Here is a 25,297-nt window from a genome sequence, read left to right as displayed (position 1 = left end):
TTTTCTATGATATTACTTAATTGTTATAATAATAATAATACGTCTACCAAAAATTGTCGTTTATTTTACAGCTGACTGTATGGATCCTGGCACACCAACGAGTGGTGAGCAAGATGATTCACCAACTTTCGAACACGGAACAAATGTTACCTTTTCATGCAATACTAATTATACTCTTGTTGGTGTAACAATTAGGACATGTATGGATGGAAATTGGAGTGATGAAAACCCAACATGTTACGGTCAGTTCAATTCTCATCTTGGAAATATTTGAAAAACACTGGCAAACAAACAGATTTGTAGTCTATATGTAAAATATATGCGCATAACTAATACAGCTATACACATGAGAGTATGATGATTATAAGCTATTGTTAAATCTTGCCTTTCTTCCTATGAACTCATTAAACATTATTTAAATACATTTGTCAAATCTCTGTAACAATTATAACATGTATGGATGGACACTGGAGTGATGAAAACCCAACATGTCTCAATCAGTTAAATTCTCTTCATGCAAAGATATGAAAAGTAACAAACAGATATGTAGTATATAGGTATAAACATATTTATATAGTGAAGAATAACATAATTATACCAGTACCAGGAATATCAAAGAAATATCCGGGGAAATAATGGTGATTTTGAACACAGCAGAACCAGTGACGTAGACACACATTGCTGTGACATAGACGCCCGTTGTCGTGACGTAGAGCGATCATTTTTTTTGTTACACTTGGCTCGTGCATTGTAGCAATACGTCATCAGACTTATGAGGAATGTTGGACATATATCATACGCCTTAGAGAATTAGTTGAGGAAATTAATATGCTGGTATGATTGAATAATATGAAATATATTTATAAAAATTGACGATATTTGTAACAAATTTCAGAAAAAAATGTGTAATAAACCTGCCGAAATGTGTTACAGTAATAAAAGAAGAGTTAAAGAGGTTCCTCCCTGGCATTCAGAAAAATAGAGTTACTCATCATTTTGCGACTTTAACATTTGACCAATTTTTATTACAATTGACGTTCACAGAATGTATTACAAATGTCGTCAGTTTATTACAAATTTCGGCAATTTATTACAAATATCCGTTTATTACAAATGTCGGTTGTATACCCTCCCCCATCTGTATTTTCCACATATGGATATGTGCCACATGACATGCAATATTTATTGAATAAGAATTTCAAACAGTTAGTATTTCGGTATATGGTAATGGCTAGTTGTGTATTAGGTTATTAAATATTCATGTTATCAGAGACAGGGTGTTTAGTCAGACTGACTGTGCAATTCTAGGCTCATATATCCAACGTCTTGGACAAACCAGAGTTTGTTTTAATTTTCTCCAGTAGTGGTTTGGGATAAATTCACTTCACTTGATGTTAGGGAACGATCAGTTTTGACGGCCGGGGGACTAGATTTAAACATACAAGAAAACAAAAATACCAAAAGTAATGTATACTCTTAATAAATAGCAACATTCAATTATATTCATAAGGTGTTATAGTATAAACATGGTATGTTAAAAATATTTAGGGGAGTGTATCTGTGTGTGTGTGTGTGTGTGTGTGTGTGTGTGTGTGTGTGTGTGTGTGTGTGGGTGGGGGTGGGGGCTTTTTGGAAACTGTGGTCTCAACTGAGGGGGTCACTTTGGCTTTGGTCATCGGAGCTGAGGGGGGGGGGGGGTCAGTTTGAGAAAACCCATGTTGAACTCCAAAACACCAGCTCACACACACACGCACTCAGTTAGAAATGCCCTGCCCCTTATGTCTTCGAGCGCAGACAACTAGTTTTATTTGTATCGAAGCACGACCACTCGTACAATTCTGAGGGGATAAACAGTATATAATGTATTCTATAACATTAGTTAAATTGTCTTTGATATCATGTTACAGTGAATTGCGAACACGAAGGACAACTATACACCCAAGGCAGCACAAGACAGGAAGCCTGTAACACATGGTAAGTCTCGAAGGCAGTAGTTTTTTTCTGATTTTAACCGTTGACCTCTCACGTGCACGTCAGAGTAAAACTCGACTCGACTCAATTGTGAGCGGTCCTTGCCAAATATTTGAATTGTCTGTGATCACAATTTAATTTACAATGTATAGTGACTCTACAGATTCCACTATGCTAAATGAGCATAAATAAATTCCAAAATCATATCGTATTTTTTGTGGTAATTTTGTATTTAACTATTTATGTTCTGAATATTCATTTAGTTTGTCTTTCTCTCACTAGCACTTGCTCAAATGGTGTATGGGCGTGTACGCAGAGGATATGCCTGCCAGGTAATAATATTTGTAAATTGTATTGTATCCTGTCAGTAACAATGTGATCATGACGTAAAAAAATGATCCAGCACAAGTATATGTAGTGTATATGATACTGAAAGATATCGCATTTAACATCATTTTTCTTAGAAGTTAGGTTTTTAATGTCTGACTATCCTTAAATCATGATAAAAACCGAACCTGTCATATTTCCTACAATTTCTGGTTTGTCTTGCCAGGGAAGTAATTAAGATATTCGCGTTGGTAATGTTGTGATTGCTATTCATTTTCGACTAGATCTGCCATTCAGAAATGTACCACTTACGCCACGTGGCACTTGTTCGAAAATATCCATTAAGATTTGCAATTGAGTGTTATTCATATCTTTGTCACATCCCGAATTGATCCTTTTATCTCCTTTATCATTTTATTATAACATTTCTGTTTTCGCTTTGTTTTATTTCTTATTCTAAATTACAGCTAGTAACGTTTTGGTGTGTGTTTGTTAGTGCCATAGTATACTTTCAGACATTTTAATTCATCACATCTTTGCAGGCAGGCTTTGTAGACAACCACGTTATGCAAATAAGTTATTACATTGATATTAATATAAATAACATACGAATTTGTAAAAAAGATTAGGTATATTTTGTTTCCATCCATGTTTTAATTCAACGTGTGTGCTTCATATATTGTACACTAGTTTGTAGGTTGGTAGTATAGTCTTACTTGTTAATAATACATTACTATTACCAGCATTTTATGTTAACAATTGAATCGACATTGATCAAATTACAGCTGACTGTACGGATCCTGGTACACCATTGAATGGTCAGCAAAAGGGTTCACCAACATTCAAACACGGAACAAATGCCACCTTTTCATGTAACACCAATTTTACTCTTGTTGGTGTGGCAACTATAACATGTATGGATGGAACTTGGAGTGATGAAAAACCAACATGTCACGGTAAGTTTAATTCTCTCCATGCAAACATTTGAAAAATATTGGCTAACAAACAGATGTTTAGGATATACCTATGAATATATTTATTTTTAGATGTTATTTCCCAATATTTCTCTTCGTTCAGTCAACTAAGATGCCTTTGTCTCTATGAGATGCCAGACTCGTCGTGACAACCCTCAGGTCACGAGTATTGTCCGGCTGAATGAAGACAAAATATCGGAAAATAACATAATTATACCAGTGCCAGTAACATGAAGGAAAAATCAAGGAAACTAATGGTAGTTTTGAACGTTTTGATTCACATTTCAAAAAACAGTAGAACCAGGAACGTAGACACGCATTGTTGTGACATAGACGCTCGTTGTCCTTATACAGAATGACCAGGGTATACTACTTTTGATAAACTTGGCTTGTGCATGGTATAAATGCATATATACTACAGCTATGCTCATGAGTGTAATAAAAATAAAGTTTTTTTTTTCAGGATTATGGATGTTTATTACTAAATCTTGCTATGAACCCATAAAATGTTTAATATATTTGTCCAATATGTATACATAGATGGAATGTCTGGTTTATTATTGGTATAAATTATATTTAAATACGGAGTTGTTTTTCTTTTTTCTATGATATTACTTAATTGTTATAATAATAATAATACGTCTACCAAAAATTGTCGTTTATTTTACAGCTGACTGTATGGATCCTGGCACACCAACGAGTGGTGAGCAAGATGATTCACCAACTTTCAAACACGGAACAAATGTTACCTTTTCATGCAATACTAATTATACTCTTGTTGGTGTAACAATTAGGACATGTATGGATGGAAATTGGAGTGATGAAAACCCAACATGTTACGGTCAGTTCAATTCTCATCTTGGAAATATTTGAAAAACACTGGCAAACAAACAGATTTGTAGTCTATATGTAAAATATATGCGCATAACTAATACAGCTATACACATGAGAGTATGATGATTATAAGCTATTGTTAAATCTTGCCTTTCTTCCTATGAACTCATTAAACATTATTTAAATACATTTGTCAAATCTCTGTAACAATTATAACATGTATGGATGGACACTGGAGTGATGAAAACCCAACATGTCTCAATCAGTTAAATTCTCTTCATGCAAAGATATGAAAAGTAACAAACAGATATGTAGTATATAGGTATAAACATATTTATATAGTGAAGAATAACATAATTATACCAGTACCAGGTATATCAAAGAAATATTAGGGGAAATAATGGTGATTTTGAACACAGCAGAACCAGTGACGTAGACACACATTGCTGTGACATAGACGCCCGTTGTCGTGACGTAGAGCGATCATTTTTTTTGTTACACTTGGCTCGTTCATTGTAGCAATACGTCATCAGACTTATGAGGAATGTTGGACATATATCATACGCCTTAGAGAATTAGTTGAGGAAATTAATATGCTGGTATGATTGAATAATATGAAATATATTTATAAAAATTGACGATATTTGTAACAAATTTCAGAAAAAAATGTGTAATAAACCTGCCGAAATGTGTTACAGTAATAAAAGAAGAGTTAAAGAGGTTCCTCCCTGGCATTCAGAAAAATAGAGTTACTCATCATTTGGCGACTTTAACATTTGACCAATTTTTATTACAATTGACGTTCACAGAATGTATTACAAATGTCGTCAGTTTATTACAAATTTCGGCAATTTATTACAAATATCCGTTTATTACAAATGTCGGTTGTATACCCTCCCCCATCTGTATTTTCCACATATGGATATGTGCCACATGACATGCAATATTTATTGAATAAGAATTTCAAACAGTTAGTATTTCGGTATATGGTAATGGCTAGTTGTGTATTAGGTTATTAAATATTCATGTTATCAGAGACAGGGTGTTTAGTCAGACTGACTGTGCAATTCTAGGCTCATATATCCAACGTCTTGGACAAACCAGAGTTTGTTTTAATTTTCTCCAGTAGTGGTTTGGGATAAATTCACTTCACTTGATGTTAGGGAGCGATCAGTTTTTACGGCCGGGGGACTAGATTTAAACATACAAGAAAACAAAAATACCAAAAGTAATGTATACTCTTAATAAATAGCAACATTCAATTATATTCATAAGGTGTTATAGTATAAACATGGTATGTTAAAAATATTTAGGGGAGTGTATCTGTGTGTGTGTGTGTGTGTGTGTGTGTGTGTGTGTGTGTGTGTGTGTGTGTGTGTGGGTGGGGGCTTTTTGGAAACTGTGGTCTCAACTGAGGGGGTCACTTTGGCTTTGGTCATCGGAGCTGAGGGGGGGGGGTCAGTTTGAGAAAACCCATGTTGAACTCCAAAACACCAGCTCACACACACACGCACTCAGTTAGAAATGCCCTGCCCCTTATGTCTTCGAGCGCAGACAACTAGTTTTATTTGTATCGAAGCACGACCACTCGTACAATTCTGAGGGGATAAACAGTATATAATGTATTCTATAACATTAGTTACATTGTCTTTGATATCATGTTACAGTGAATTGCGAACACGAAGGACAACTATACACCCAAGGCAGCACAAGACAGGAAGCCTGTAACACATGGTAAGTCTCGAAGGCAGTAGTTTTTTTCTGATTTTAACCGTTGACCTCTCACGTGCACGTCAGAGTAAAACTCGACTCGACTCAATTGTGAGCGGTCCTTGCCAAATATTTGAATTGTCTGTGATCACAATTTAATTTACAATGTATAGTGACTCTACAGATTCCACTATGCTAAATGAGCATAAATAAATTCCAAAATCATATCGTATTTTTTGTGGTAATTTTGTATTTAACTATTTATGTTCTGAATATTCATTTAGTTTGTCTTTCTCTCACTAGCACTTGCTCAAATGGTTTATGGGCGTGTACGCAGAGGATGTGCCTGCCAGGTAATAATATTTGTAAATTGTATTGTATCCTGTCAGTAACAATGTGATCATGACGTAAAAAAATGATCCAGCACAAGTATATGTAGTGTATATGATACTGAAAGATATCGCATTTAACATCATTTTTCTTAGAAGTTAGGTTTTTAATGTCTGACTATCCTTAAATCATGATAAAAACCGAACCTGTCATATTTCCTACAATTTCTGGTTTGTCTTGCCAGGGAAGTAATTAAGATATTCGCGTTGGTAATGTTGTGATTGCTATTCATTTTCGACTAGATCTGCCATTCAGAAATGTACCACTTACGCCACGTGGCACTTGTTCGAAAATATCCATTAAAATTTGCAATTGAGTGTTATTCATATCTTTGTCACATCCCGAATTGATCCTTTTATCTCCTTTATCATTTTATTATAACATTTCTGTTTTCGCTTTGTTTTATTTCTTATTCTAAATTACAGCTAGTAACGTTTTGGTGTGTGTTTGTTAGTGCCATAGTATACTTTCAGACATTTTAATTCATCACATCTTTGCAGGCAGGCTTTGTAGACAACCACGTTATGCAAATAAGTTATTACATTGATATTAATATAAATAACATACGAATTTGTAAAAAAGATTAGGTATATTTTGTTTCCATCCATGTTTTAATTCAACGTGTGTGCTTCATATATTGTACACTAGTTTGTAGGTTGGTAGTATAGTCTTACTTGTTAATAATACATTACTATTACCAGCATTTTATGTTAACAATTGAATCGACATTGATCAAATTACAGCTGACTGTACGGATCCTGGTACACCATTGAATGGTCAGCAAAATGGTTCACCAACATTCAAACACGGAACAAATGCCACCTTTTCATGTAACACCAATTTTACTCTTGTTGGTGTGGCAACTATAACATGTATGGATGGAACTTGGAGTGATGAAAAACCAACATGTCACGGTAAGTTTAATTCTCTCCATGCAAACATTTGAAAAATATTGGCTAACAAACAGATGTTTAGGATATACCTATGAATATATTTATTTTTAGATGTTATTTCCCAATATTTCTCTTCGTTCAGTCAACTAAGATGCCTTTGTCCCTATGAGATGCTAGACTCGTCGTGACAACCCTCAGGTCACGAGTATTGTCCGGCTGAATGAAGACAAAATATTGGAAAATAACATAATTATACCAGTGCCAGTAACATGAAAGAAAAATCAAGGAAACTAATGGTAGTTTTGAACGTTTTGATTCACATTTCAAAAAACAGCAGAACCAGGAACGTAGACACGCATTGTTGTGACATAGACGCTCGTTCTCCTGATGCAGAACGACCAGGGTATACTACTTTTGATAAACTTGGCTTGTGCATGGTATAAATGCATATATACTACAGCTATGCTCATGAGTGTAATAAAAATAAAGTGTTTTTTTCAGGATTATGGATATTTATTACTAAATCTTGCTATGAACCCATAAAATGTTTAATAAATTTGTCCAATATCTATACATAGATGGAATGTCTGGTTTATTATTGGTATAAATTATATTTAAATACGAAGTTGTTTTTTCTTTTTTCTATGATATTACTTAATTGTTATAATAATAATACGTCTACCAAAAACTATCGTTTATTTTACAGCTGACTGTATGGATCCTGGCACACCAACGAGTGGTGAGCAAGATGATTCACCAACTTTCGAACACGGAACAAATGTCACCTTTTCATGCAATACTAATTATACTCTTGTTGGTGTAACAATTAGGACATGTATGGATGGAAATTGGAGTGATGAAAACCCAACATGTTACGGTCAGTTCAATTCTCATCTTGGAAATATTTGAAAAACACTGGGAAACAAACAGATTTGTAGTCTATATGTAAAATATATGCGCATAACTAATACAGCTATACCCATGAGAGTATGATGATTATAAGCTATTGTTAAATCTTGCCTTTCTTCCTATGAACTCATTAAACATTATTTAAATACATTTGTCAAATCTCTGTAACAATTATAACATGTATGGATGGACACTGGAGTGATGAAAACCCAACATGTCTCAATCAGTTAAATTCTCTTCATGTAAACATTTGAAAAGTAACAAACAGATATGTAGTATATACGTATAGACATATTTATATAGTGAAGAATAACATAATTATACCAGTACCAGGAATATCAAAGATATATCCGGGGAAATAATGGTGATTTTGAACACAGCAGAACCAGTGACGTAGACACACATTGCTGTGACATAGACGCGATTTGTCGTGACGTAGAGCGACCAGGGTATATATTCCGTATTTTTTGTTACACTTGGCTCGTGCATTGTAGCAATACATCATCGGACTTATGAGGCATGTTGGACATATATCATACGCCTTATAGAATTAGTTGACGAAATTAATATGCTAGTATGATTGAAAAATATGCAATATATTTATAAAAATTGATGATATTTGTAATAAATTTCAGAAAAAAATGTGTAATAAACCTGCCGAAATGTGTTACAGTAATAAAAGAAAAGTTAAGGAGGTTCCTCCCTGGCACTCAGAGAAATAGAGTTACTCATCATTTGATGACTCTATGTCGGTTGTATACCCTCCCCCATCTGAATTTTCCACATATGCATATGTGTCACGTGACATGCAATATTTATTGATTAAGAATTTCAAACAGTTAGTATTTCGGTATATGGTAATGGCTAATTGTGTATTAGGTTATTAAATATTCATGTTATCAGAGACAGGGTGTTTAGTCAGACTGACTGTAAATATTCATGTTATCAGAGAGAGGGTGTTTAGTCAGACTGACTGTAAATATTCATGTTATCAGAGACAGGGTGTTTAGTCAGACTGACTGTAAATATTCATGTTATCAGAGACAGGGTGTTTAGCTAGACTGACTGTAAATATTCATGTTATCAGAGACAGGGTGTTTAGTCAGACTGACTGTAAATATTCATGTTATCAGAGACAGGGTGTTTAGCCAGACTGACTGTAAATATTCATGTTATCAGAGACAGTGTGTTTAGTCAGACTGACTGTAAATATTCATGTTATCAGAGACAGGGTGTTTAGCCAGACTGACTGTAAATATTCATGTTATCAGAGACAGGGTGTTTAGTCTGACTGACTGTAAATATTCATGTTATCAGAGACAGGGTGTTTAGTCAGACTGACTGTAAATATTCATGTTATCAGAGACAGGGTGCTTAGCCAGACTGACTGTAAATATTCATGTTATCAGAGACAGGGTGACTGACTGTACAATACTAGGCTTATATATCCAACGTCTTGGACAAACCAGAGTTTGTTTCAATTTTCTCCAGTAGTGGTTTGGGATAAATTCACTTCACTTGATGTTAGGGAGCGATCAGTTTTTACGGCCTGGGGAGATTCCCTGACGATATTACGTTTTCCATAGACTTTAGATTTAAACATACAAGAAAACAAAAATACCAAAAGTAAAGTTTTCTCTTAATAAATAGCAACATTCAATGATATTCATATAGTGTTATAGTAACATGGTATGTTAAAAATATACAGGGGAGTGTATCTGTGTGTGTGTGTGTATGTGTGTGTGTGTGTGTGTGTGTGTGTGTGTGTGTGTGTCTGTATGTGTGTGTGTGGGCAGGGGTGGGGGCTTTTTGGAAAACGTGGTCTTTACTGAGGGGGTCACTTTGTCTTTGGTCATCGGAGCTGAGGGGGGGGGGGTCAGTTTGAGAAAACCCATGTTCAACTCCAAAGCACCACCCCCCCATTCAGTTAGAAATGCGCTGCCCCCTTATATCTTCGAGCGCAGAAGACTAGTTTTATTTGTATTGAAGCACGACCACTCGTACGATTCTGAGAGGATAAACAGTATATAATGTGTGCTATAACATTAGTTAAATTGTCTTTGATATCATGTTACAGTGAATTGCGAACACGAAGGACAGCTATACACCCAAGGCAACACAAGACAGGAAGACTGTAACACATGGTAAGTCTCGAAGGCAGTCGTCTTTTTCTGATTTTAACCGTTGACCTCACGTGCACGTTATAGTAAAACTAGACTCGACTCAATTGTGCGCGGTCCTAGCCAAATATTTGAATTGTCTGTGATCACAATTTAATTTACAATGTATAGCGACTTGACAGGTTCCACTATGCTATTAAATGAGCTTAAATAAATTCCAAAATCATATCGTATTTTTTGTGGTAATTATGTATTTAATATTTAAATTCTGTACTGAATACTCATATAGTTTGTCTTTCTCTCACTAGCACTTGCTCAAATGGTGTATGGGCGTGTACGCAGAGGATATGCCTGCCAGGTAATACCATTTGTAAATTGTATTGTATCCTGTCAGTAACAATGTGATCATGACGTAAACAATGATCCAGCACGAGTATATGTAGTGTATATGATACTGAAAGATATCGCATTTAACATCATTTTTCTTAGAAGTTAGTTTGATGTTTGGTAGTATTTGGTAGTATCACGGTTCCTGAAATGTAAATTTATTCGGATCATAAACACGATTGGTGTCAATATTTTCTGATAACACTTGATTCGAATTTGGACATATTACAGCTGAAAATTCTGGCCCACAAACAGATGCATAGTTCAAGTATAAATAAATGCATATAAATATTACAGCTGTACTCATGGGCGTAAAGGATTTACTTGGATTATGAATGTTTCGTATCAATATTCGTTGTCTATCATAACATATTTAATAGATTCGTGTTATATCTAAACATAGAACTCCATATATACTATTTGTATACTTATGTTTGTATATTACATAAACATTGACAAAGGTTCTTTTATTTTGCTGTGTTGTACTGTACTGTACTGTGTTGTACTGTACTGTACTGTACTGTACTGTACTATACGGCACTGTACTGTACTGTACTGTACTGTAATGAACAATACTATACTATGCAATACAATGCTATGCTATACTATACTATACTATACTATACTATACTATAATATACTATACTATAATATACTATTCTATACTATACGATACTATACTATACTATACGATACTATACTATGCTATACTATACTAGACTAGACTAGACTAGACTAGACTATACTATACTATACTATACTGTGGTGGTGGTGGTGGTGGTGGTAGTTACAATAATGTTGTTTGTGTTGTTGATGTTGCGTTTGATTGTGTTGTTGTTGTTGTTGTTGTTGTTATGAGATTAACTGAAAGTAAAGGAAAGTGGTTTCCCATGTACACTAATATAATAATGAGTTGTATAATGTATATCATTTTCCACTGTAATTACTTTTTCTCCAACAGATATTGATGAATGTACTACCACTGACAACCGATACAATCATCGCTGTGATTCTAAGGCAAATTGTTTGAATACTCCAGGATCTTATGACTGTGTATGTAGTACTGGCTTTGTAGGAAATGGTTTGGAAGAATGCCTTGATAACAATGAATGTTTCGATGATCCATGTGACTCCGCAGCTGAATGCCATAATACCCAAGGATCTTACATATGTCTTTGTAAAGAAGGTTATATTATAACTGATGATGGTTGCGAAGGTATGACAATGGTAGATAGATGACTGGGATACACACACACACACACACACACACACACACACACACACACACACATATACCAAAACTCAAAGTATTGTATATTTGTAACGAGCTAAACATGGGCGTATGAGTGTCCATGTCATTACATGCACGGGCGATAGCTTTATCTGTCATTCTGAAGTGGCTGTGCATTCAACCTCATTCATTGCGCGCTCTCTCTCTCTCTCTCTCTCTCTCTCTCTCTCTCTCTCTCTCTCTCTCTCTCTCTCTCTCTCTCTCTCTCTCTCTCTCTCTCTCTCTCTCTCTCTCTCTCTCTCTCTCTCTCTCTCTCTCTCTCTCTCTCTCTCTCTCTCTCTCTCTCTCTCTCTCTCTCAATTCTAGGGTGATTATATCCACATGAGTAATGCACTGCTATCATACATATGTTGTCTACCTCATGAAACAATAATAATTTTAGTTTATTGTTTATTTACTTATAGCGTAATTTTCTTAGTAATATGTGACTATGGAATACATAATTATGGTGTATTGTAGAGTCTGAATTGATAAATTACTAACAACAGATAAATATTTAATAGGCTATAGTTTTTGTTAATTGTTGTTATTTTGATTTTATGTTCCCTTTGTTTTATCTTGTGAATAAAAACACAGATGTCGATGAATGTTTGAGCTCACCATGTAAGCAGAAGGAGCAGTGTATCAATACACCTGGTAGTTATATCTGTCCATGTGCACCTGGGTATTACGAAGATGTAAATAACCAATGCAAAGGTTTGTCAATCATTTACTATAATTTTGCTATTGTTGTTATGAGGTTATGCGTAAGTAGGTGAGAGATGGATGGCATGAATGAGCAGCCATACATAAATGAGACAAAAGCGGTGATTAAGATAAAGACATACTGAGAGACATACATACAGACAGACAGATAGGCAGGCAAGCAGACAGGCACGAACACATGCATGCATGCATGCATGCATGCAAGCATGCATACACATACATACATACATACATACATACATACATACATACATACATACATACATACATACATACACACACATACATACATACATACATACATACATACATACATACATACATACATACACACACATACTTACTTACATACATACATACATACATACATACATACATACATACATACACACACATACTTACTTACATACATACATACATACATACATACATACATACATACATACATACATACACACACATACTTACTTACATACTTACATACATACATACATACATACATACATACATACATACATACATACAGAGAATATGATTTTAAAAAACCCCGATATTTTCTTCTTTTCACAGCGGCTCTTTCATTTGACACTACCCTAACGATATCGTCTGTAGGATCAATGGATCTCTCACAAATAAACAATGACCTGCTTAATCCATCATCTACAACATTCAAGGAAGTTACCGATGTTATCATAGAAGATGTGAGTATCATTACATTCTTTATTTATGTGGTTGGATGTACAGATGGTGGATGGATGGAAGACATAACAGCAGATGAAACACATGCGCATGAGCAAGATGTATTGTTCTACATTCGTAATATTAAATTCCCATATGTATTGTTGTATTGCCATTCGAATTTCATTCTTACATTGAACTAAAGCTTGCACCCAATGTCCTAAAGTGGCTAAATGGGTGAGAATTTGGGTTTTGATATCTTAAATGTATCTCATAAGACAATTTTCTCATGGCTTCCTACTTGTGAAATGAACATGAAACAGCAAAGTCCTTGTTTGTAACGCAATAAATGACAAAAAAGCTGTGTTTGTAAAAACTTTTTTTTAACAAATTAAAAAATAAATTGTACGGACAATAACAACCTTTTTTTTTTTTTTTTTACATTTTTTTCTTAGATTTTTTGCAGTGTATGGAGTCACAAAACACGTACGTGGTTTATGTTGTTTCACGTTCATTTTCAAGTACCAAGCCATGATAAAATTGTTTTACAAATTAAAAATCAAACATAAATACCACATTTATTTGGATTTTTTTGTCTTATTTGATCTCAGATTGGTAGTTTGTTCACCTCATCGAGTTTGGCACAACATTACCTTAGTACAACTGTACAGAAGTTTGAGTTTTCGGACAACGGTGCTGTCACTCACTGTGTGATGAATTACAAAGCTAATTCAGGGGTGACCCTTAGTGACGTCACTACAGCACTGAACAGTGGACTTGAAGAAGATGGTGTACTGATAGGAGATCAGACAAGAATCGTTAAAGACTCGTTCACAATATCAAGAACAGGTAATGACAGTGACAATTTGTTAAAATAATCAACTATTTGAAAGAAGTACACGCCCTCAATGTTTATATAAATGTGAAACTAATTACAGTAACTTTTACATTACCGTGCAGCTTTTCCGTTTGATACAACCACGCAGAAACCAACAATAAACTGCATATGCCACACTTCAATAGGAAGATTGCATTTTTGCTACATTTAGTCCAAATGAAATCAACCATTTCAATGTGTTGCAACTCCTTGAAGACATTCGGACGTCATTGTTTTTCTTCGTATCGATCACCTAATGAAGGTTGCATAAAATGTGGTGATTATTTTATGTGTGTATGGCGGTATGTGTAGTTCATTTCACTTAGACAAAATGTAGCAAGAAACTGTACTCATTCAATCTTGCTATATTATAGTGTAGCATGTGCAGTTTCTTGTTGGTGTCTGCGTGGTTGTATCAAACAGAAAAGCTGAACGGTATTGTGAAATTTGCTGTAGCCAATCTAGTGCAGAGTGAACATTACAAGCAATTCCACCATGAAGCATGCATAATAAATGAGCTTTCGCAAGCAGATAAAAAATTGTGTGTTATACATGTGGCGGTCGGTTGCCGATCGGGGGCCCGGAGGCGCTTTGTGTCCCAACCGCTCGACCAGTTTGCGCCTCGTGTTATCACTGCACACACACTAGGCTCTCATACAACAACAACACGAGACTGTTCGTTTGAATTGTGATCGACACTTTGCTGGTTTAATTCATCATCACCATCTACAACATGATGGGGAGGCGAAAGGTCAAGAGAGTAACAACTTTACAATAAAATACTAAAATAAAAAGTTACAAGCTCATCAAAACTTGAAATACATCTATGACGCAATGCTAAATACAGGCGACTATGACAGTTCAATCACAGATGTTTCAATGTCTCAAAAAGTAGTAAAATCGAAATGAAAACTGTCAAAACTTCACTAGGATATCAATACATATGTCATCTTTCGTTTGGCATACATCAAGAGTCTGGATGCTTTGGATTACTACACAAATTGAATAGTTTTTCTGAAGACATGAAATCACTTACCTACAACATGATGGGGAGGCGAAAGGTCAAGAGGTCAAGACGAACATCGCCCTCTCACACATGAAGTGAATTACTTTTGTCTTTACTATATGCGCAAAGGTATAAAGCTTACAACATAAATATAAATTAACAACACTACTACAAGGTTCTAAGAACCTGGGTCACATACATATAAAATTAATTGTTTAATTACCTAAATTTTAATTTCTCTCTTTTTTTTTTTTTTATAGTTATCGATCATTGTGCATTTGGAACGCATAACTGCAACAAAGCAGAAAAATGTATTTTTACAGCTGATGACAAGTTTAAATGTGAATGTGCATCTGGATATTCAACAGAGAAATCAAGACCTTGCACGAGTAAGTTTACACGCCGTGTTTGTTTATATGGGCAAATGAGTGTATTATGTATGCACATATGTATAGATGGATGGGTAAGTGGACAGGGCGATTTGGTTTAGGGGTCGTGTGTGTGTGTGTGTGTGTGTGTGTGTGTGTGTGTGTGTGTGTGTGTGTGTGTGTGTGTGTGTGTGTGTATGTATGTATGTATGTATGTATGTGTGTATGTATGCATGTATGTGTGTGCGGGTGTGCGTGCGTGCATGCGTGCGTGCGTGCATGTATGTATGTATGTATGTATGCATGCATGCATGCATGCATGCATGCATGTATGCATGTATGTATGTATGTATGTATGTATGTATGTATGTGTGTGTATGTATGTATGTATGTATGTATGTATGTATGTATGTATGTATGTGGTATGTATGTATGTATGTATGTATGTATGTATGTATGTATGTGTGTGTGTGTATGTATGTATGTATGTATGTATGTATGTATGTATGTATGTATGTATGTATGTATGCATGTATGTATGTGTGTATGTATGTATGTATGTATGTATGTATGTATGTGTGTATGTATGTATGTATGTATGTATGTATGTATGTATGTGTGTATGTATGTATGTATGCATGTATGTATGTGTGTATGTATGTATGTATGTATGTATGTATGTATGTATGTGTGTATGTACATTCACATATTCTCTCAGTGTTACTCTAGTTGTAGTTGCATTACATTATGTCACTACATTTTTGTTTTATTTCAGACATAGATGAATGCAATACTGGTGCTGCATCATGTGATCCCCTGACAGAAAACTGTCTTGATACTGAGGGTAGTTATAAGTGTGTATGTATCTCCCAATTCTTCAAACTGGATGACGAATGTAAACGTAAGTATATAAATGCTTGTACACCGGCGTGGGCGTTACTTGTCAAGCGACAGTGATTAATCGGGCGATCAGCCAATCAGGTGTCCTCAATCTTCCCGCTTCAAAATCCAGGGAGCTGAGAATATGAGAAATACCATACGGGTAATGAAAAGTCCATACCCAGAGTATATTAGACAGACATGGTAATAAAAAGTCAACATCCGGAGTATATTTGACTGTGTGCGCAATATACTCCAACAGGAAGAAGTTTGTAACGCGTGTTTGTTATCAACCAGAACGAGCTGTCAAAATGAATGATCGATGGTGGCGAAAGCCCAACGAAATAAACGTCAATAGCTTGTGTGTGTGAACCTTTCAGTAGCTAAACATGTCTTGTCGAAAGCGACGTTTCGCTCAGTTTACATTTATGAACATGGAGAGTGCAGAGAGTATCCAACTTCATTGATGTATGTAATTCTGACTCCAATGTCAAAAATATCCTCTGAGATAATGCACAGTACAGCAGACACTGTATTTGAGAACTTGTAGTGTGAAGTGAGTGTCTAATTTTGTTTGTGTATGTGTATTAGCTAGAGTGTATACATAGCCCGGAAGATATGCAGACATGCACGATGGCGCAGACACTGTTATTATTATTGTTGTGGTGGTATGATAGCAGTGTATGAGTTATCTCCGGAGTATATTGGATTTCGAAACTCAATACACAACAAAGGAAATTAGCAGGTGTACAAAACAGATACAATCCGACCAATATGCGCCTCGCTACCGCTCGACGCATATTGGTCGGATTGTATCTGTTACTTATTTATTATTAAATGTATTATCAATACACTTTCAATACCACTGTCCATGTATATGCCATTGTGGATTAGGTGAAATTGAAGCTAATGAAGACATTGCACAGTGTTCACTACATAACATCAGATTTTAATCATATTAAGTATGCAACTGATAGATAAAAATCCTATATTTTTGCTGTTTCTTTCTTTAAGAAAACTTCCCTGTGTTTGTGCCTGGGTATATGTCTATGTGTTTGTCATTACACATGTGCGTGCGTGCGTGCGTGCGTGAGTGCGTGAGTGCGTGCGTGCGTGCATGTATGCATGTATGTATGTATGTATGTATGTATGTATGTATGTATGTATGTATGTATATGCGTGTATCATACATGTATGATGTATGTATATATGTATACAAAATTGTTCTCTTTTCGGCCTTTGCAAATAAATATGTAATCATTATGTTATCTGTATATGCATGTTCGTCAGTGCGTGCATCATTTATGTATCACCATTATTATATTTTCCAATTTTCCAATTTTTATTTCTGTTTCCAGCTACAAAATCCTTCAAGGGAACTTTGAAACTAACCAATAAAGAGTATAATACAGATCTCAATGACTCCTCATCTGAAAAATATAGAAGATTGGCATCTCTCTTCATTGAAGGGGTAAGTTGATTGATTAGACGGAAAAGAAACTGTGTGTTCAAGATAACGTGGCCTAAAAATAGCTTAGGCAAGTAGACATTAGATTGTATTTCATAGAAATACAATCGAAATTTAGGTGATTATTTATTCATGGAACGATCGCGCGCTCATTTGCATACGGATGCGTAAAATGGCGTCGGTATTGTGCTGCAACGCGTATACCAAAAGTATGTGCGGAACAATGTATGGACACGGATACATAGGTACTGATATAATATGACAGAACCTTCAACCCTCCATAACGAGTGAGCACCAGTGTGGTGTACTCTTTGCATACAGGTTATGTTTTCGGTATTGCACTGTAGTTGTCAATATAGTATATATGCATGTAAACACTGGCAGTAGTACATATTTAGTAATATATTTGATATGTTCATGTTCTGTTCTGTTCTGTTCTGTTCTGTTCTGTTCTGTTCAGATGCGAATTATCTATTCTGGAAGCCCATCAACACGAGCAGACTACAATGGCTGTGAAATTCTCGGTTTTAAACCTGGAAGTGTGAACGTAGAACACGTGTTACACTTCAAGGAAGACACCTCAATTAAATCGTCTGATGTGGAAAACGTTCTACAAGAAGAATCCCCAGGGAAAATTGATATTACTGGTCAGATTTCATTAGTGTATGACAACGATGATTTAGAACGTACAGGATATGAAGGTGAGACTGGTACATGGTACAATGTAGATCTATAGTGACAGCTGTACTTTTACAACTTGTAAGTGATACTTTCTTTGTACGAGTGAGTGTAACAATGTAACAGACCTGTAAATAAAGTGAATTGTTTATAATTTAATGATTTTACAAAATCTCTACACAGAAAACAAGGACACTGCTTGTAGTCGTGAATCAACGAATGACTGTCATGAGAATGCCACGTGTATCGACAATCTTCCTGGTGGTCGATTCTACTGTGAATGCAAAGACGGCTTTGAAGACCTCGACCCAGCTGGTAGAGGGCGATCGTGCGCTATGAAGGAAGAGCAGGTGCCTGAGGAAACCCAACCAAACGTATTCTTTGCTTTGTCAATAACACTTGGTATCATGGCCTTTTTGATCTTAGTTGGCGTCGTTATGATTATGATGTTTTACTGTCGGAAAATGGGCAAAAGTCCGTCTAAGTCGAGAGAGATGTCGTACTGGAATACTATGCATTACCCAAGAGAACGAGCCAGTGATTGGATGGAGGAAGATGACGTCATCAGTAGAGCTAGTAGCGTTGAAACCTCTGACAAGATGGAACATTTGGCGAGAGTAATGGACAGGGCAGGAAGAGCAGAGGTATAGTACTTTATATTGTATTGAGACCATCAAATGGTGTTCCTGTGAAAGTTTTCATGCAAAGCCAGAAATAACAATATACTTTATAAAAAAAACACAATAGCATGTATCTCAGACGTAGGTTCATGGGACACTTTTATCTATATGTGGAAGTTATTATGTATCAGTAACAGTCGATTTGATCGTATAATGCACGCAGTAGGGCACTTGCAATCCAGACTGAGCATGCTCAGATGTAAAGGACTGTGGGATTATCTGTGGTTATCATAATACCTAATCTGGAGCTACCGATAAAATAAACCTCCCATAAAGGTCAGGGTGACTATGAATTGATTATTTGTGGTTACGAACAATGTAACAATATTGTTTACAATACTAATTGATTAGCATGTATTATCCCATTTCCCATGATGCAACATTCAACATGGCGGGTTTGCAAGTTCCCTACTAGATGTTATCCCCCTACATTTTGCTTTGTGCACCCAAGGAAAATATGAGTGACCTAAAGGGCCTTTGTCACTACGAGAACACTTAGGTCACGTGTATTTTCCAGGTGAATGAAGAAAAGCATTGGAACATAAAATATTCATACCAGGGCCAGTAATGTCAGAGAAATATCGGGGAAAGTAATGGTAATTTTGAATGTTTTGACCCACATTTCGAACACAACAGAAACATCGATTTAGACGCCCATTGTCGTGATGTGTGATGTGGTGGTGTAGAACAACCAGAGTATATATTCCATGTTTTTGTTCTAAATGGCTCTTGCGAGGTACAATATAAATACTGTATGCAGGTCGGAGTTGAATCTGTAAACAGAGTTATGGGATCTGGGGACTGCTGTGGCGTTGACACTTTGACAAGTTACTGACACTAATAGTTAAATTGTATATCTTTGCATGAAACTATCCTCATTACTGATTACAACAAACAAGGAAACGCACTGGTGTTTTTTCGCGAACTGTACCATGGACTTGATCTTAATATTAACCCTTACAAAACAAGTGTAGAAGGGATATGATGAATACATTAGAATGGTTTTATTTAAATATTCATATTTCAATAACTCAAGCATTTTTGTTAGAAGAATTTCCAAACAAACAAACAAACAAACAAACAAACAAACAAACAAACACACAAACAAGCATACACACAAACAAACAAATAAACAAACAAACAATTCGATGCATTACTTTGCACGAATACAACATCAGAATGGAGTCATGATGTTTGGATGGCAACAGTGCTTGATAAAATAAATTGGTGGTTCGAACATACCCTATGCATTTTGTTTCTGGGTGACTCAAGTTCCTGGGCAATAATTTAACCACGGTTGTGCGCAAGCGTAAGTGAACCTTGCAATATAATATTTTGGTCAGATAGGGGTTTCCTTATAAACGTTTTCATCATATGCTCTAACAGAGGCTGCAATAAATTGCTTTGGAAGTTGAGGTAGTGTAATGGGTTGCTGTGTTCATACTGGTTGACAAGATGTGATACACTCTTGGAGCATTGTGGCACAGAGTTGTTATAAAAAAACTAACATTATTACAAGCAGGCTTTACAAAATGAAAATCAACATCTAGATATTATTCCCCAATCCCCTTTCTTCCTTCAGCCAAGGAAAATACGACTGATCTATCACTTTATCACTGTGAGTCGATAGTCGAGTAGTGACAACCCTTATGTCACGAGTATTATCCGTCTGAATGAAGAAAAATTGGGGAATAATGAATTATATCATCGCCGGTAAAATTTAAAAATCGGGGAAAATAATGGCAATATTGAATGTTTTGACTAATATTTAGAACAGCAGAACCAATGACGCAAACACGCATTGTCATGACATAGACACGCATTGTAGTGACGTAGAACGACCAGAGTATATATTCCATATTTTTTGTTGAACCTGGCTCGTGCATGGTATATATAAAGTGTACCATGTTATAGTGAAAGTGGCCTTTGAATTCCTTGCCGTACCTCACCTCTGTGTCCGTTGTTTTTTGTAGGGATTTAGAATCCAACGACCAGAAGTGTACCAGCCCAGGTCTTCAAGGCAATTTATGAGACCATATGTTGCAACTGGAACCGAGGAAAGAGATGCCAACATGCAAATGGTAAATTTTGGAGATTTACAATGCTTCCTATCAAAGCATGTACATTACTACATCATATTGGAGACCTGGTAGGATAGGGGTAGCAATGTGAATGCTTTAATCATATGCGCTTATAATGAGTGCGATGTATTGTATGCTCCCCAGGGAGTTGAGGAAGTATAAAGGGATATTATACTTCAGTGTAACTATAATTTCAAATTTGTTAATTCTTTGCAGTTACCGGGGTTTTTGGTTAATACATCACTGTGTACATCTAACCATAATGATATCTACCAATAAACTGGGTTTATATAAAAAAATGAATTCGAATATTGCGCGCCGTTCGCTGACGTTATTAGCCGCAGAGTTGTCAATGTTGTGACTACTATAACTAAATCTACATCAATGCATCAGGGCAAGTTCAGTAATGTATCAATATGTTGCAGTACTTCATCGTTCATACTTCGATTGGAAGCACTGCAATGGGAAAAAAGTATTTCAAAATATATTGCCATTGAAATTATTGTCATTACTATTTATGTTGGTACAACTTCATTTTATATTTACATAGCTCAAATATTGAATGTCGACTTTTGATATTTTTAAGCACGTTCTTTTCTTAAAGTTTCTTCATGCTCTTTGCTTTCGAGTGGTACAGGCTGACTTCACAAGATCGTCATTTGCATAACAATACTTGAACAATTCTCCTACCCTTGCACACCTCACAATATCTCTATTTGCATGACAATAACTTGAACTGTCCTACTACCCTTGCACTACTTGTACATTGATACTAAAACAATTATGACAGGTGTCTCAGATGTCAATGCATGCCATGCTTTTATCAGTTTGTTTATCTCCGTGAAAGTTAGACTTATTGTAAATGGCAACATGACTAACTTTCACAGACATAAACAAACGGATAAGAACGTGGCGTGAACATTATATATCAGATGCACCCAAAGTTATCTTGTATCAATATGTGTATGTGATAATGAAATAACTTTTTGGTACCATCAAAGCCGTTCTATTTTAAGTGATTACTAATGGTAAAACGACATTCTTATCAACAGCATTTCTGGATGACTCATGCAAGGGTTGTAGTATACTGTTCATGTTCATGCAAGCCAACTGTGCACAGCTCATCGCGGTGGAAGCAAATTTGATAGCTTAATATGGAATGTTTGGAGATTTTAGTATGTGTGTTCTGCGTTATGGGGGCAATCTTGTACCAATTGATGAGACTTACGCCAATTGCTAAATTATTACTAACTCACTTTTCAACATGCTAACATACCAACAAAAGGTATAAAACTCAGCGTATTTTCATTTACAACAAAGTTATGTTGAAACTTCACAGTCTGCCTAATAAATAACAACACTTTCTGCCTTTTGTGTCACAGATCACAGAACGACGTCATGAGTTAGCTACGCTTGACCAGGAGAGGCCATCAGAACTTACATTTGCCCTTCAAAGGAGACAGAACATGATGGAGCAACAAGAAGCGGGGCAACCTTATATGCCTCAGTAATTAGTGCGAGAGAGAGAGAGAGAGAGAGAGAGAGAGAGAGAGAGAGAGAGAGAGAGAGAGAGAGAGAGAGAGAGAGAGAGAGAGAGAGAGAGAGAGAGAGAGAGAGAGAGAGAGAGAGAGAGAGAGAGAGAGAGAGAGAGAGAGGGGGGGATGTACAGATTGACTGGCAGCTAGACACACAAACATGCATACTGACAGTCAGACATAGAGACATACAGATGGACATACATACATACATACATACATACATACATACATACAAAGGAAATGAACGGAGAAATGTATATGTGGAGTTAGATGATTGGGTAGTTACAATTTGAACATCTGCTACTTTAACATTGATAAGCTTAGGAAATCATGGGTAGGGTTGAAATCACAATAATCTCTAACATATTTGGTTTTCTTTAAAAAAAAACATATTCCATTCCATCTTGAGGCACTCAAGAAGATGCTACTATTGATAGCCTGTTGATAAGAGGTGTTATCATTACGCTGCCTGCAAGCGACAGCCATTCTAGTTAAACAGGAATTTACATTTAATAACCTAAACCATGTTTATTAGAAATTTTGTTTTGATTTTTAAATTTTTGAATATGAATGATTACATTTGTGTATGTGATATCAGAAATAATTTGTTAATCAAGAGTTTGGTGTTAACGTTTATACGACGGTCTGACTACTGTCAAAGTTAAATAAAAAATAAAAATAGATGTATTTTAAATGCAACATATTTAAATGACAATTTAATAATAAATGAGAACGTGTATTATGATATGTGAGACATCAAAGCCTTCACTAGCATTATTACTGTATTATGTTCTTTTACACTAAACCGAAAATTATCTTAAAGGCCTGGGATTCAATCCCACGTATTTGCATTAGTATTATATTATCAGCATTATTACTGCATTATGTTCTTTTACACTAGACCGGAAATGATCTTAAAGGTCTGGGATTCAATCCCAGGTTTTTGCATTAGTATTATATTATCAGCATTATTACTGCATTATGTTCTTTTACACTAAACCGGTAATGATCTTAAAGGCCTGGGATTCAATCCCACGTTTTTGCATTAGTATTATATTATCAGCATTATTACTGTATTATCTCCTTTTACACTAAACCGGAAATGATCTTAAATGCCTGGGATTCAATCCCACGTATTTGCATTAGTGTTATATTATCAGCATTGTTACTGTATTATATTCTTTTACACTAAACCGGAAATGATCTTAAATGCCTGGGATTCAATCCCACGTATTTGCATTAGTGTTATATTATCATCATTATTACTGCATTATATTCTTTTACACTAAACCGGAAATGATCTTAAAGGCTTGGGATTCAATCCCAGGTATTTGCATTAGTATTATATTATCAGCATTATTACTGCATTCTGTTCTTTTACACTAAACCGGAAATGGTCTTAAAGGTCAGGGTTTGAATTCCAGTTTATTACATTAGTGTTATATTAAATTATCAGTAGAGCTGTAGGAGTATTCTTTGGCACAGGGTAAATTTTTCTATAGTTCTGTCTGGCAACTGTTTTTCACAACATTTCGTCTAGCTATGTCAAACATCAGAGTTTAATACCATTTAATGTTAATTGAAGACACATTTTTGAGAGTTCATCCATTGAAGATGAAGACATTAATGGCAAAAAGGATAACAAAGAAAGACTACTTTGAGATAAGGGCAAAACTCTATTTTTGGCGGGAAGCCCTTGGGACCCACAATAAAATGTAACCAAGGCTCGTATGATGTGTCTTCCATAACGCTTGCCACTATATGGTAAGGTACAATGTTCATTTTTTGAAAAAGGGTGACGTATATATATATATATATATATATATATATATATATGGTACAGGGTATATATATATATATATATATATATATATATATATATATATATATATATATATATATATATATATATATATATATATATATATATATATATATATATGTATATATGAAGGCACTTTTACTTGCCATAATCTTGGAAAGTTGCCGTTTGCTCTTCTCTGATCTCACAAGAGGTTGGCCTCTTTTCCTGAAAGATTGCTAGGGAAAATATAGATTGCATGGCAAAGAATCCTACTAAAAATTTGTCTTGATATTTCCTCAGAAATAATATTTTCAAAAGGCTTTGGTGACACTTTGCGATAATTATCGGACTGTGCTTTCAATGTAAGAAGTGACATATATGTAGAAAGAGCATTGCGTAAAAATAGATAAATTGTATTTGGTTTTACAGCTCAAAGTGTTGGTTCTTTATCTAAATGACATTTTAATAACTCAGCCATATTATCACTATTATCACTAACCCCTTCAAATATCAATAGAACGATGTTAATCAAACCCAGTGTGACTATTTGTATGTATAGATCTTAAAGTGGCTATATGGAGGTGGATTGTTTATTTATTTTGGATTTTTAATTAATAATAATTTAATCATGGCTTATTACTTGGAAAATCAATGTGAAACAAAATATGTCAAGCCCTTGTTTGTAACTTAATGGATTACAAAAGACTGATAAATGTGTAAAAAGTTTGT

At 35.3% G+C, this 25,297-nt stretch overlaps 2 protein-coding genes across 2 annotated transcripts in view; one reads left to right on the top strand and one right to left on the bottom strand.

The window, feature by feature from the left end:
- Positions 1 to 166: 166 nt before the first annotated feature.
- LOC144449968 (uncharacterized) lies at positions 167 to 22,744 on the top strand. Its single transcript, XM_078140535.1, has 22 exons — positions 167 to 242; positions 1,908 to 1,974; positions 2,254 to 2,303; positions 3,084 to 3,254; positions 3,943 to 4,113; positions 5,774 to 5,840; positions 6,120 to 6,169; positions 6,950 to 7,120; positions 7,806 to 7,976; positions 10,086 to 10,152; positions 10,437 to 10,486; positions 11,477 to 11,731; positions 12,383 to 12,502; positions 13,082 to 13,212; positions 13,801 to 14,038; positions 15,333 to 15,461; positions 16,216 to 16,341; positions 17,678 to 17,790; positions 18,248 to 18,488; positions 18,649 to 19,109; positions 21,119 to 21,226; positions 22,609 to 22,744. The coding sequence occupies exons 1-22, from the start codon at positions 203 to 205 to the stop codon at positions 22,735 to 22,737; spliced, it is 3,126 nt and encodes a 1,041-aa protein (XP_077996661.1). The 5' UTR covers positions 167 to 202; the 3' UTR covers positions 22,738 to 22,744.
- Positions 22,745 to 24,725: 1,981 nt separating this feature from the next.
- LOC144450159 (E-selectin-like) overlaps positions 24,726 to 25,297 on the bottom strand; it is a 17,946-nt gene continuing 17,374 nt past the window's right edge. Inside the window, exon 12 of the mRNA XM_078140734.1 lies at positions 24,726 to 25,297. This exon is cut by the window's right edge and continues 1,330 nt beyond it. The gene's annotated coding sequence lies outside the window, so the exon portion shown is untranslated.

Source organism: Glandiceps talaboti, chromosome 19 (genome assembly GCF_964340395.1).
Source record: "Glandiceps talaboti chromosome 19, keGlaTala1.1, whole genome shotgun sequence".
Lineage (NCBI taxonomy): Eukaryota > Metazoa > Hemichordata > Enteropneusta > Spengelidae > Glandiceps > Glandiceps talaboti.
The sequence above is the reverse complement of the archived record's forward strand: the minus strand, read 5'-3'. Positions and strand labels throughout refer to the sequence as shown.